Source organism: Solanum verrucosum, unplaced genomic scaffold (genome assembly GCF_900185275.1).
Source record: "Solanum verrucosum unplaced genomic scaffold, falcon-dt-bn FXZP01000049.1, whole genome shotgun sequence".
Taxonomy (NCBI): Eukaryota; Viridiplantae; Streptophyta; class Magnoliopsida; order Solanales; family Solanaceae; genus Solanum; species Solanum verrucosum.
Genome location: NW_026020221.1, coordinates 3,461,425 through 3,476,264, shown reverse-complemented (window position 1 = coordinate 3,476,264; position 14,840 = coordinate 3,461,425). Strand labels below are relative to the sequence as shown.

At 30.5% G+C, this 14,840-nt stretch overlaps 1 protein-coding gene across 1 annotated transcript; it reads right to left on the bottom strand.

Moving 5' to 3' along the window:
* Positions 1 to 4,580: 4,580 nt before the first annotated feature.
* On the bottom strand, positions 4,581 to 6,738 carry LOC125831344 (ABC transporter G family member 23). The gene is given in 2 exon segments (XM_049510543.1): positions 4,581 to 6,228; positions 6,230 to 6,738. Coding segments are annotated over 2 exon segments (1,971 nt in total). The 5' UTR covers positions 6,625 to 6,738; the 3' UTR covers positions 4,581 to 4,652.
* Positions 6,739 to 14,840: the final 8,102 nt, after the last annotated feature.

Below are 14,840 nucleotides of genomic sequence, written 5' to 3'. Positions count from 1 at the left end.
TCCTCCGTCCATTTTATGTGTCCATATTTAGTTGACACATCTTTCATCTAGCCAAATGGAGAATCTAGGTATTATTTGGGATTTAGCTAACTGCAATGTTGTAAGCAGCCTGCTCTTTTCCTTGTTTTTTGGCTAGGTTTTTTTGTTCAAATTTTATATTTGCATGGAAAGAGACTAAACGATTATTAATTGTATAAATTATAGGAACCACATATTATAAGTACTAAATAACATCCTATCCCTTCTAGCTTTCTATTTACCAAAAATCCCTTAAAAATGATGTTTGCGGGATACATAGCGTTGTGCGCGGGATACATTAGGTTTGATACATTCCACATAGTGGAATACATAGCGTTGTGCACGGGATTAGGTTTGATACATTCCACATAGCGGGATACATAGTGTTGTGCACGGGATACATAGCGTTTGATACATTCCACATAGCGGGATACATAGCGTTGTGCACGGGATACATGCGGGACACATAGGTAAATAAGGAATTTTTGAAATTTTTGAAATAAGTAGGGATAAATGGATAATAAGGTAAGTAAAGGAGTGTAGTTAAGTAATTTGTCCTTATTAATTTTGAAGCAGTCATAATTAATTGTAAAAATTAGGCAAATGACATAGTATAGGAAAGAAATTACTTCCTTTCCCTACTCTTTCATTAATTACCAAAAATCCCTTATTTAGTGTTTTCCGGATACATTATATAGGAGCGTTGATACTTTAATTTATAACGCGCTGATACTTAAATTAATAAGTTGTTATTAGTTTAATGCGTTAAATAAGGGATTAAAAACTGAAATTATAATTGACTCCCACAAATCACGGTTACGTTTCTGCCTTCAACCAATCAATAGTTCATAATCGTCTAACTGAATTTTTTTTTTTTAATTTCAAATCACGCTTATTTTTTACTTTTTTTAATCCTCTAACGTTCTCCCTGTTTTTCGAAAAAACAATAAAAGTTTTATCTCTCTCAAATTTGGAACGCTATTTTGTGAAGATTCGACTTGAATATTTCGATCTTGTTAAGGCATTCTGGATCATGGGAAAGCGATGTTAAATACGAACGATACATAAGTGATGGTATAGTGGTTTGTGAAAATATTTCGTTTGTGAATCTTATTTCAGCAATTACAGCTGAATTGGGTATTGATGAATTCAAAAAAAAACATTGAGGTCAGATACGTTGTTGAAGGAAATTCATCTCCATTGTGTATTCGGAATGATATGGGGGTGAAATTGTACATAGAAATTAAGAAACATGAGGTGGGATTCGGTATGTATCCTCTATGCATTGATACCTCTGATAAAAGTGATGAAGAGATACAAAATTTTGATGCAACAACAGGTGCAATCGTGTGTGTTGAGGGTGGAAAAAGCTAAATGTTACAAGAGACAAACTGTTGTTTGATACTAAAATATATTGCGATAAGCTGTTTTATACCTAGTGCATAACAGATTGTATCTAACAACTAAGTTATGTGATGTTTTATTTAGTATCATATACGTTCTAGTTCAAAATATATTTTGGATAAATTGTGTATCATATAAGTAATAATTATTTTGGATATTTTGTATCTGATACAGAATAGGATATTACCTTTATAACTTTATATAAAAATTTGTTGATTTTTTTTTATTTAAAGCAATGTTACAAGATTCAACATGTTAATTGATACTAAATATATTGAAACTTAATTGTTTTTGTACCAATTGTAACATATATTTGACAGTAATTGTGTATCATATACATAATAATTGAATGGATATTGTGTATCTGAAAATAATATGTTATCATAATTTGTGATTTGCATCAAGGCTACCACATGTTTTAATAGATACTAAATAAATTGAAAATTAGTTGTGGACCCAATTATGGAATATATAGTATCATGTATTATGTATATGATAGTTATATTGTAGCGGCAGTATTGGTGTATAAGATACATAAATTGGAAAAATAATTAAAATTGGAATACAATTTTTGACAAAAATAGTCTTCAAATTAATAAATACTTAGAAAAACAGTGTTGGAAAGGGAAGGAATATTACAAAATACTAATTAATTGTATCTTCAACACAATACTAAAACATAACTATTCTATATTAATCAGTCCACATTCTGCTGGTATAGTGTAGAAACTCTTCGGCCTTGTAGGATCATCGTTATCGCTAACATATCCCGCCTTGAACTTGTCCATACCATACTTCCATAAGAGTGTAGCATATCTATTGCGAAGATAGTCACTCCGAAAACTTATAGATGGAATGCTTATTTCATCGCTCAAATATTCAGCAAAAGCAGCTACATACATTCCACAATCACTGCAAACAAAAAGTAGATACATTAAAAAAGTGAATTAAATATGTAAGTAAACAAATTATTTTACAATACTAACAGGCTATCACTTTGTTGTTGCATAATGTCTTGAACATATTCCACCTCAAACGAATGTTGTGGACCCAACAGTTCACCAGTTTCCTTGTCTTTGTACGCCTCCATTGATGCCCAATCAGTTCTTCCCGTTTTATCAAAGAACCCACTATCATGAAGATAGTTTGGAAGCATTACAGACAACTTCTTTATCTCTTTTGCATAAAACGATCTACCAGGCGACCTTTATTCACATTATAATTTGGACTAGGAAAATATCTTTGCACAAGCCTACTGGTTTTTGAAGCTGAATAATTAAAATCTTTGACATTTCCTTTACATCTCAAACCAGTAATAATTGCAAAATCTGTGATACTAAATATCAAGACATTCCCTTTGGCATGACGAATGTGAATTTCACTAGCTAGATTGCCCTGCTCAATCTCTAACAGATATAAACACTTGGTAATCTGACCTTGATAGTTGCATTTAGGGATATTAAGGTATGGGGCAAATATGGTATCCTTGAATAACTCAATACCTTGGTCCTTTATTGACAGTACTAAATCTTCAATAAAATTGGAGTTGTAGGTAGGACCAAACTTTAAGCAGTTCATTGGAATATGTTTAATTACATAACTGACATTCTGCAATTACATAAATGATTTTTATCAATCATAAAAAAGTATATGATACTAAAAAACAAGAAGACATAATATGTACACAAAATCAATCATATTGTATACTTCAATGGAGACTTATCATTAACTATGATTCACATTACAAAAATCAAACTACATGAAAAATTGTTGAATTAAGCAATTTTCTTATATACAATAATATTCATTTCATTTGATACTAAATAACAACTACTTCATAAAAAAACATAAATGTACACAAATTGAATTGTTCCTTATATACAGTGACCAAAATCTGACCTACAAAAAAAATGTGATTTAAGTACTTAACTTAAATACAGTTCTCTTAACTTTTTATACATTCAGCAATTACCAAATAAAATCACGATTCACAGATGATACTTAATAAAAAAATAAAAAAATTATTTATCATCAGATTTTTAGGAAAAACAGGGGTAAGATATATGATAAAAATTAGGAAAAATGTATGCTTACATTTGGTAATGTTGGTCGAACAATGGGTGGGGCAACCTTTCTACCCCTTTTTTGGAGGGTTTTCGGATCTTTTGAAGTAGTTGCATGTACTTTCTTCTTCAATTTTTTCTTGCTAGAACTTGAACTTGTCATGGTTATCGGAATAGCCAACATTTTAGAACTAAAATCGTTATTGTTCAGATCTTCTGAAGAAAACATTAGAGATTATTTAGATGTTAGATGCATAATGGAAGATAAAACGATTGATACAAAATAAAAGAAAAAAAAATGGCGGAAATTACAATGAAGAAGATGAAAAACCCTAGTTAGAACTCTGATCCGATTTAACAGTGATAGGATTCTTTTCAAATTCAAAATTTTTTGAAATTGATAACTGAAATTGTAATGGGAGAGATTGGGGGCGAAATTTAGGGAATGGGAAAGATTTGATTTTGCTTCAAACAAATAAAGTATCGGTTTAGTTGAATTGGGAGGAAATAAGGGATTTTTGAATTTTATTAAAATAGTAGGGAAATATTGATAATAGGTAAAGAAGTGTTGTGTATTTAAGTAATTTGTCCTAATTAATTGGGGTCCGAAAGTTGTTTATTGGGCCATTTCTCCTGGTGAGAAATAGTTAGGTTGGGCCCAATTATGTATGGATTGGGCTGCTTTGTCCAACCCATTTATAGTTGTTTATCCGTCGTGTAAGATCTAGAAAAAAATGACATTATGATTCATCCGTTCTATTTTATATGATTGTGTAAATAATTTAAATTCTCGTAAATATGAAAATAGAATGGTATCAAACATTTTGGAACGTCTCAAAATGATAAAACAGATATATATTAGAACAAAAACAAAAGGAGTGTAAAACAAAAATAAGGTCCATATAGAGATTTTAGGCTAATATTACATGATAACTAGATTAACACAAGTGAACTACAAAAGAATCACACATAAAAAAAAAGATTTCTCCAATTCCACTCCAATAAACTAATCTATTGCTATGCGACTCGGACTCTTCAAAACCGGCATACACGCGGTGGCCTTTTTGAATAGTATGAGCAACATAGATCTATTATAAACATGAGATACTCGATATTCAATCTTCAACAATGTTGTGTTCTTCTGATCTCCAGCATGTTGTAATCGTTTCAAATTGTAGTCTTTGACGCTTTTCTTGCAAGAACAAGCCAACAAATCACCCTATAAAAGACAAAGAAAGCAAGCATAATTCCAACATTCATCCACCTGGTATCCTTGTCAAGTCCCCTATTCTTCAATACATCATTTCCTGTAAGCAAACATTCTGAATGATTTTCATCATTCCAAGTAAAACATTTGTGTCTCAAACTCCAGTATTCATTTGTCAACAAAGCGTCCAATGGGTACCTATATAATGAAACATAGTACATGAAAAGCCAATATTTTGGTATGCATTCTTTTGGAATGAAGTAGCCTGAGAATAGAAAAAAAGCCCCAAGAACAGTGCAAATCAGTGAATTCCCTGAAATGAAATCAGGGGAAATTGCACTCAGAAACAGAACCAATGAGCTTGCCATCAACACTATCACCCAAACCACGAAAGTGAAGAACACGAAAGCTGTAATCGAGGGGTTCAGCCCTACGATCCAGTACACTGGGACAGCAAAAAGAATGGCCACTGCGAAGAGAAATGGGAGAAAGATTATAGTGTTTGCGATCATGTAAGAAGAGATTTTATAAGCTCCTCTAGACGCTTCCTTCATGATCACGCGCCTTTCTTGAAGATAAATTGGTAAAGCTTCAACAGTGGATGAAAGAAGAAAACTAAGGCTAAATGCAAAAAGGCCTAATCTTTCTGCAACTGCACCTTCATCATTCCTCATTTTTATATACACACTTCCAAGTCCAAATCCTCCCACAAGAGCTTGCATCGTTCTCGCCAAGAACAGTTGCTTTGTCCTGTAAATAATCTTCCAGAATCTTGAACATAACACTGCTATTTCGAATAAACTTGAGCAGTGTTTATTCGAAACAGCACCAATTTTTCCCTGATCGATTACTTCTTTATTCGCGGTGTCTTGAATTATGGCCTCTTCCCATCTCAAATAGGAACATGACTGATACTTAAAATGTGGTTCTTGATTTTCCAATACGGATATAATTTCCATGGCAAATTCAAGAGGGTTGAGCTGAATAGGTATTTCATATCCCATTCTACTTATATTTTCCTCAAGCGATTGAAGAGAACCATAGTGAACAACTGATCCATGAGAAAGGATCAAAAGATTAGAAATGTACTGAAGAATTCTATAACTAGGCTGATGGATAGATAAAACTATGGTTCTGTGTTTTGTTTTCGCCATAGACGAAAGCAATTCAATAACTTGAAGTGCTGAACTGCTGTCTAGTCCTGAAGTTGGCTCATCTAACAGTAATATTGGTGGATCATGTATCATGTCAACTCCAATCGACACCCTTTTTCTTTCGCCACCTGAAATTCCTCTGTTCTCTTCGTCTCCAACGAAGTTGTTTGCTACATGATCAAGGCCAAGTTCTTGCATCAAGCTTTCAACTCTTTCTTCGCGCTCCTTTGAACTCATCCCTCTTAGCCTAAACTTCGCGCTAAACATCAAAGTTTCCTTCACTGTTAACAAAGGAAGTAAATTGTCCTCTTGAGCTACATAACCACATATGTTCCTCAATTGTACAGGGGTAGTAATTGCATGATCATTGAGATAAACACTCTTTGTCACTCACCCTGCCTGATATCACACGTAACAACGTTGACTTGCCCGTTCCACTTGGTCCAACAATCGCTAGAATCTCCGAACATCCAGCCACAAAAGAAACTGATTTGAGTATGGTGGTTTTTGGCTTAGTACTCTTCTTCATTAATAATGAAGAAAATATTGAGCCATTTGGGGAAATAGTATATGAAAGATTTCGAATTCTTAGTTCATAAGTTTTATCTGGAGACGATTCTCGTGGTGGTGGTGATGAAGAATTGAAGGAAGAAGAATTAGAGTGAGTTATTGTGGATTCTTTGGCTGGTGAACATGAAGTTGAAGTTGAGAAGAGTATCATTGAGTCATTTTCAGGGCTACCAGGACTTGGATGGTAAGTTGTACATGGAGAAGCCATTTTTTTTTTGGAGTTAGAGAATTGGTGAAGCAGAAAATTAAACAAGGTTATGGAGATGAGAGAATTAAGTGTACAAATATTTAGTTTGGATTTTGGGAAAAGGAAGTTGAACAAACTTGGTTGATTGTTGTTTATGTTTTCCTAAATGCTGGTGAAAATATGTAATGTAATATTGGCAGTGTTTGGCCATCTACATATTTTGACCAACATTTGTTACTATATCTTATAATTATCCCACCAGTTTTTTTTAAAAAAATTAAGAGACTACATACACATATATGAGTAGACGATACTCAAAATTATCAAATTATGGTGAGACTACATACACATATGAGTAGACGATACTCAAAATTATCAAATTATGGTGATGTATACACTTGTTAGCCATATCTGAAAGGGTGACCAAGTCGGTTGAGCAGGTGATCTCTCAAATGAGAGTTTCAAGTTTGAAACTCTGCATATTTTCTCATTCAAGCTAGTCCACAGGAGTTGCCTAGTGGGATTTCTCTATCCTGTGTGGTTTATAGGTTGTACCTTGTACGCATCTAAAGAATAGCGACTGCAAATTTTCTTGTTAATAAAAAAGAACTTGTTAGCCATTTGTCATCCATCTATCACATAGGACGCCGGGAAATGCTGTTATTTAATCTGTTTTAAAAAAGAGAAACTGATTAGAGTATTTATAAAAAGTTGTCATGCTAGTAAAGTGCTACTTACAATAAAACGATCGTCAGGAACATCACTCGGATTTTTTAGTATTACAGATGTGCAATTATGTTGGGTCCTCTGGCATAAACAAAATTGTTTTGCTACTTATAAATTATAGACCAACATGTCATTGATTTGATTTCTATATGCTCAAATATATCAAAATCATTTACGAGTATAGGCTGTCTAATGCCAATTATTTCCAATACAACTATAGGTCCAGATATATCAATAGTCTATTTTTGTTTCATTGGGCTTAACTTATTGTCACTGCCACCATTATCATGTTCATTGGATTGGGCTTATTTTTAGTCTGTGTATCTGTAGTTCCACTCTTCTTATTTTCTTCTGTCTTTATATCTTTCATCATACCTATAATCATAATTAAGGTGCCAATAGAGTCGGAGTTAGGATTTGAAGACGTTGATGCTTCATGTCACGTCACTCTAGTCATAAATCATGTAAGGAGTATATATCAATTTCGATTCGTTTCGACTCGATATGAAACTTGAGTCCAACAAGTTGGTATATGACATGACCCAATTTTATTAATCCAACAACATGGCCTTGTTAATTCATGGTTCATTAACTAAATTTAACATATACCAATGTCTTTGGGCCATTTCATAACATATGATCGATGAGTGTCACTTTAGCCTATGAAAGTGTAATTCCTTCTAAACTTCGATTGGTCTGGATTATAACCCATAACTCAACCCACGTTGACCCAACAAACATCAAATAGTTTGTTTACCGAAAATTATAACCCAATGTCTTTGGCTATTTAGTTTATAAAGTATGTGTAGATAGTATATGGCCACACAAACGCTACTCAAGTAATCTATCTATATCATTTTTAGTTTGTTAAGATAAAATGACATTTTTTTTTATATTTGAAATAATTTAACTTAAATACTCTATGTTTTCCTTAAACATAAATTTTAGTAATACAGATTATGCAACATGTTTAAGATTATAAGCTTCAAAAAATCGTTCTTCCTTTTCAAAATTATGCATTCAATTAAACACTCATAAAATATAAATACTCAAAAGTGTGGACTAATTAATAGTTAACGAAATAGATTGAAAAAAATGAATTCTCGAGTTTAACTTATATTGGAGGAATTAAAAAATAATAGCTAATTTTTTATTTAAATCTTAATGACAAAGTTATCCAATATTTATGTTATGAAAAGTAGGAATTACATTATAAAATTAATCGAAGCGAGCGTAAATTATTCTAAACATCACACGAGGTATGTTGCCCAAAACCACAAATAGAATTTAGTGAAGGGAGAAAAAAACTTTAAAAGGTTCAAACCAATTATAGTAGGGTGCTCTTTTTGACCCCGACAGCAAGTCTATTTAGTAAGCCCCATATACAACTTTTACCCATTAATTTCTTCTTGATTTTTCTATGTTTTGTCCATTTGTTTTGATAATGAAGTTTCAAGCAAACCATATGTCCCTTTTAGTCCCAACAAATTTTTGTGCTCAATTTTCATCACTATCACTATTTAACAAAATAATACAATTTAAGAACCAAAGTCCTTCCAAAATTCATAACTGTTATTTTGTTTGCTTTAATAGCACATTATCAGATCTGTTTAATTAGGTGATGCTTTATTTTCATATTTTGTTACGCGTTAAATTATTTGGCCAATATTGACATTAATTAGTTCTTTATTTTGATTTTTTCTATGGGAGGGAAAAGGAATTAAGAAGAGAAAGTTATTGGTGAAATTTAAGTGACAAAATGAAGTTGTGTGATTTTGATGTTAAAAAATTATAATTGTGTGATGATTTGTGAAATTTACCCTTCAAATGTTCATTGACACGGAGGATACAGAGGCCGATGATTAGAGTGAAAGGTTAATAGATAGTTGAGTGTTGTTCATACCAGTAGTATTAATATTAGTCTAGCTCGTTTTTTCTTGTCATTCGATTTGTGTTACACTGTTAGTGCATGTTGATTCTTTGATCTGGGTATCACATTATGAATGCTAATTGGTAATGATTTCTCTATTATTTGTAATGTTTGTTTTATTTTTGTATCTTGAATTGTGTTATTTGAGTTGACAGTCTTTCGGAAACAATCTTGATTTACCTTCATAAGATAAGGATAAAATCTGTATACACTCTATGTATTTTAAAATTCCATCCGTAAAATTAAATATATTGTTATTGTTGTAACTATTAGTGAGATACTACCAGCATTGGCTTAGATTATTTTTATAGTCATTGAGAGAGAGATACTTGATTAGTGGATGTTACATTTCTAAAGTATAATACACTGCCGACGTAAATGTTGAGGTCGATAGACATGTTAACAAGAGTTTTAAATTTATATAGTGTCACTGTCATTCACCAAAAAAAATCTATATGTAAGTATCCTTAAAATATAAATTTGAAAAAATAAGATTTATATATTATTTTGAGAGAAGTATTGAAAACACTCCTAAACTAGGTGTGAATTATTATTTTCATCTCTAAACTATTGACAGCTTTAAAAACACTTTTTTGCCTGATTAACTAAACTTAAACACACCTCCGATCTTACAACATGAGTGAAATACACCCCTAAATTATTGTCAAGTTTTGGGGGTATTTCAACACTTCTCTCGGCTTTTTATTAAGAGTTACATGTCATACAAGAGTTTGAGACCACTTGCTATGTCTTGTGGCAAATCGGGGGCATCTAAGTTTAGTTAGTCAAGTAGAGGGGTGTTTTTAAGGTTGTAAATAGTTTAAGGATGAAACTAATAATTTGTGTCAAGTTTAAGGGTTGTTTTCAACACTCCTCTCTATTATTTTCTATATATATAACAAGTAAAGATGGTCTGATGATGTAAAATTATTTAGAGACAGTGACAGTATATATTACTTAAACTCATATTACAAAAATTTTGTGACACTCTAAAATTTCCTCTACTAGCGATTCATGTAGAGATCGAAATATATACTAGTTAGATAATCATTTATTTAGACTTGTCTAATTTTCACAATTCTTTTTCTTTTGAAGAAATGAAATTCCCAGAAAAGACTATACTATTGTTTTTGCAATCGAATTTGTGAAGAAAATTTACAGAAGATTTTCCCTCTTGATTAGCATTTAGCTCAATCCATGTGGCTATAATAGTTAGAGAGAGTAGACCTATATATAACAATTAATTAAGATCATGGCAGTTATTAATTAGCAAAATAGCCAAAACATAATAGGGAATCAAATCCAAAAGAAAAGAATATGATGCCAAAAAACAAGAAATGATCATCACTTGCTTGCATGTGAAATTAGGTTGAAAGTTTTTGATAAATTATTATACGTATTAACCAGTGTCACAACTAACATTATTAGTTACAATGATGAGGACAAAGAAAAACAAAAAAAAATAAAAAAATATGTATGAGAACAGAAACAAACAAGCTTTGTTCCCCTTATATGAGCACGAGCCTTGTCTCTAAATTTTGGTCCACCTTACTTGTTCCTAGTAGTAATTAATAAATAGGTTAAATGATTTTTCACTTTTTTTCTCTTTAATTCTAAGTTATCCCACCCAAAAATAATCGTGTAAAGGGAATAAAAAAGGAACTTAAGTTTTCTTGATGCGACAAGAGGGAGTCACTCAGATGAAACACCTTTCACTTTCAATTTTAAGGATGTGAGTTCGAGTCATAAAGGTGAGACTTCTGGAAGAGGGTTAAAAAAAAGTGTCTTTTGTTGATGCTTATAATGGATATTAACGAATTCTTTAAAAGATAAATAACTTCCTGGGAAAAAAGAAGATCTTTACTTAATTTGGGAGTCATGTAAAAGTGGGAAAACATCAATATAAAAATGCGGGTCAACTGGGCTCATAGTAAGTTGTATAAATATCTTTCTTTTATTTGTCAATCTTACAGTTTTTAAGCTTCAAAAAGCTAATTATTCAACATACATACACCTTTTTTCAATGACAATACCTTATACTCTTTTATTCTCCGTCTCGATTATAAAGTCATTTTTATTAGAAAGTGCTTTACCTCCAAGACTTTCTATTAGACTTAGATCGTATTTAGTTGACGCTAAAGACTCCTAGCATGTTAGTATTCAAAGTGACAAGGGCTAGTATATATAACACCAAATTAAATGTAATCACACAATTGTATTGTGAAGGAGTATGTTAGCATAATTGGCCTGCAGTCATATTACTTACCGACATGAATTTGGATTTAATTAGGTTTCAGTTCAAATACTAGGTAGAATTTTTTTACTAGGTAGAATTTTTTTTCTTAAGTGTATTTTGTTTGCCTTTTGAGATTATAAAAGATTAAGTATGACGTTTATAATCGTGGAAAATAACTGGTGATATTATTTCATCCTTGATCAAGCAAGAATTTCAATTTTTGAAAATATAACATACTTACCTCAATTATATTAACATTAATTGTACTTTTTTTTATGAATATCAATTTAATGTGTAGTGTTGGAAAAGTGGCCTCTACAACTGATCTAGTGTAGGCACATGTTATCAACTATTGTAAGTAATTTGAGAAATAAGAAGAAATTAATTAATACTTCAATAAAAAAGTTGAAATGGTTTAACAAAAATATTGGTGTTGAGATGTGTATGACATTGATCATCAATTTGAAAGCGTGAAAATAGTGCAACAATTTGTGTTAACTTATTTCCGTCCTATAATAGTTGATCGATCATCTTATCAAAAAATAGTTGTCACATTATAGTTGTCCATCTTACTAAATCAAGAAAACATGAGATAATTTTTTCCTATATTACTCTTGTTGAAGTTGGCGATTGGAACATGTCCAACGAAGCTAACTGACGTATCTACAACAAGTGTTGATTAAGAAGGAAGCTGACGATTGGAACATGTCAAAGGAACAGGTCCAACGAAGCTGACTGACGAGTTTACAACACTGTTGTAGAATTAGAGTCACAGTAGGATTAGACTATTATATCGACTAGGCTGCTACTTATTGTACTAGTTGATGTATTGTAGTAGGACTCTAAGTATAATTAACTTAGGACTCTACAATTCTTTCCTATATAAGGAGCTTGTAACTCAACATTATTTTCATCAATACAATCCTTGATTTCTCTAATCCTAGACGTGAGATTTATACAACTCTTACAATTAATTTTTTTTGAAAATATTCACATTTTTATGTAAAATTCTCAATAATTTTTTAAAAAGATGAATTAGTAAAATTATTTTCTTATTAATGATTTTCATGTAAAAAATAAAATAATCAACTAATATAAAACTAAAAAAGTAAAAAGTAGTAAAATATAATATATCAAGTCAATAAAGGTCAAATAAAACGAAAGAAACGAAATAATATATAGTTAGTAGATTAGGAGAAGGAACGAGAGGCTAGCTAACAGATTCATATGTATTATTAACTATAATTGCCAAATCGATATATCTATAGTCTATACTATGACAAAAAACAAAATAATCTAATTTCAACATGAACTCTCCATTTTGATTTATTTTTTTTCCTTCAATAATGCAATCTGTCATATGACAGCAATTAGTGAAAGGAAATGGGTTGAAAGAATGTCGGTCTGTAGAGAAATATATGCTTGTAAATGTTCTTTGTCTTTTTATGGACCATTATCCTATCCTATGTATAGTCTTCTACCATGTTATGTGTCTAATTCATTCACGTCTTGATACATGCACACTAATTAAATTGTGCATCTGAACCGAAGCATCTCACGTTTTTTCACTTCTTGCCACTGCTACTATATTTATTGTTTTGTTAAACAATACTCTTTCCTCTGTCCCTAATTACTTGTTCATTTTTGCATTGACACACCTATTAAGAAATCAATTAATGATATAGTAAGTTTACCATTTTATCCCTATTAATTATGAAATGGATAAAAAACTCTCCATTTTTCGAAGTACTTAGTCATTTAATTGAGAGTTTAATAGGTAAAAAAATTTGTCCTTTCTTGATTTGTCAAAATGGACAAGTAATTAGGGACAACTATAAAAGGAAAAGTGGACAAGTAATTAGGGACAGAGGGAGTATTTTCTTTCTTTAAAAAAAAAAAGATTTAGTTTGATTTGGTGTGAAATTTAAAAAATAAAAAAGACTTTTTAATTTTGTAATTCTAAATTAAAGTTATGTTAAATATATTAAATATCGTTTAATCTAGTATCCTTAAATATATTATGTGGAAAATTGAAATAAAAATATTGTCAAAAAGGAAATAAGTCATTCTTTTTTAAACAGATTAAATAAGGAAAGTAGATGATTCTTTTTGAAACAAATGAAATATTTTTTTTCATGTTTTTTCCTCAATATCAATTAGTATTTATTTACTAAATTATTTTTTAAAGTATAATTATACATTTTAATTAATATAAATATTAGAATACAATAATTTTATATAAATCAGTGTTACTTAAGAGAATTGCAAAACTGAAGTGAATGAGTAAAATTTAAACGATTGGAGTAAAAAGTTGAAGGCAGTAGAACCAACTACCAACGACCAAGAAGATGAATGCACTAAAACATATTTTCTCAATTTTATGTTACGTGTTATTTTATTTTTTATTTTTTTGAAAAAAAGATATAGGACCTTTAAAAAATAATTTACTTCTATGGTAAACTTTCATTTTTTTAAAATAAAATAATTAGATTACACATAAATATTTATGACTTATTTTAGACTATAAAATTTTAATTTTTTTCTTCTTCAATTTTTTGTATGGTGAGTTAACACCATTGGGAGGGGATTACAATTTACAAAGTGGAAAATCAATCCATTCTCACTAATAAATTAAAAATTCAGATAGCCAACCAACTGAGTTACTAGTTACTGAGTTTGCTCGCCTTTCTTTACACTCCGGTGTTGTGGCGGTAACATTGTAATTTATTATCAAGCAATGCTTATAATAATAAAAATAAAGTTATATGTAATTACTTTTCAGTAACAACAATACTGAATAAATATTTATACACATAAGTCATGCTTTTCCCCTTTTCAAATTTTACTTTACGTAAGTTTTTTTTCCTAGAAAGACAAATTAAAAGTTTGAAGTTGATCTATTGGAGGGCAGCACATGATAAACCAATTAATTAATGAGATGGACATATTAGCCATGTGCCAGCACCAACCCTGTATTAATTGACCATATAATATAATGATCGATTGGAAAAAAAATACATATATTTCTGGACAGTCAACCCACCGGAATAATTTTTATTCCATACATAAAGTGGAATAACTATTTCACCTAGGTATAATGAGTACTATATATGTTATTTTATTTACTTTTCAAATTAAGAAATAACTCATATAGATTTAACTTAATTATATATATTGAACAATGTATTTTAATAAGAGCAACTTTCATATATAACAAACATAAAAATTATATTTGTACGATAAAATTATAATTTGTATAATTGCGTTTCATAGCAAACTTTATATGACTATTAATTTGTATATTTTGGTAAACATATAAATAAAAAAATTGTATTTGGGTCTATT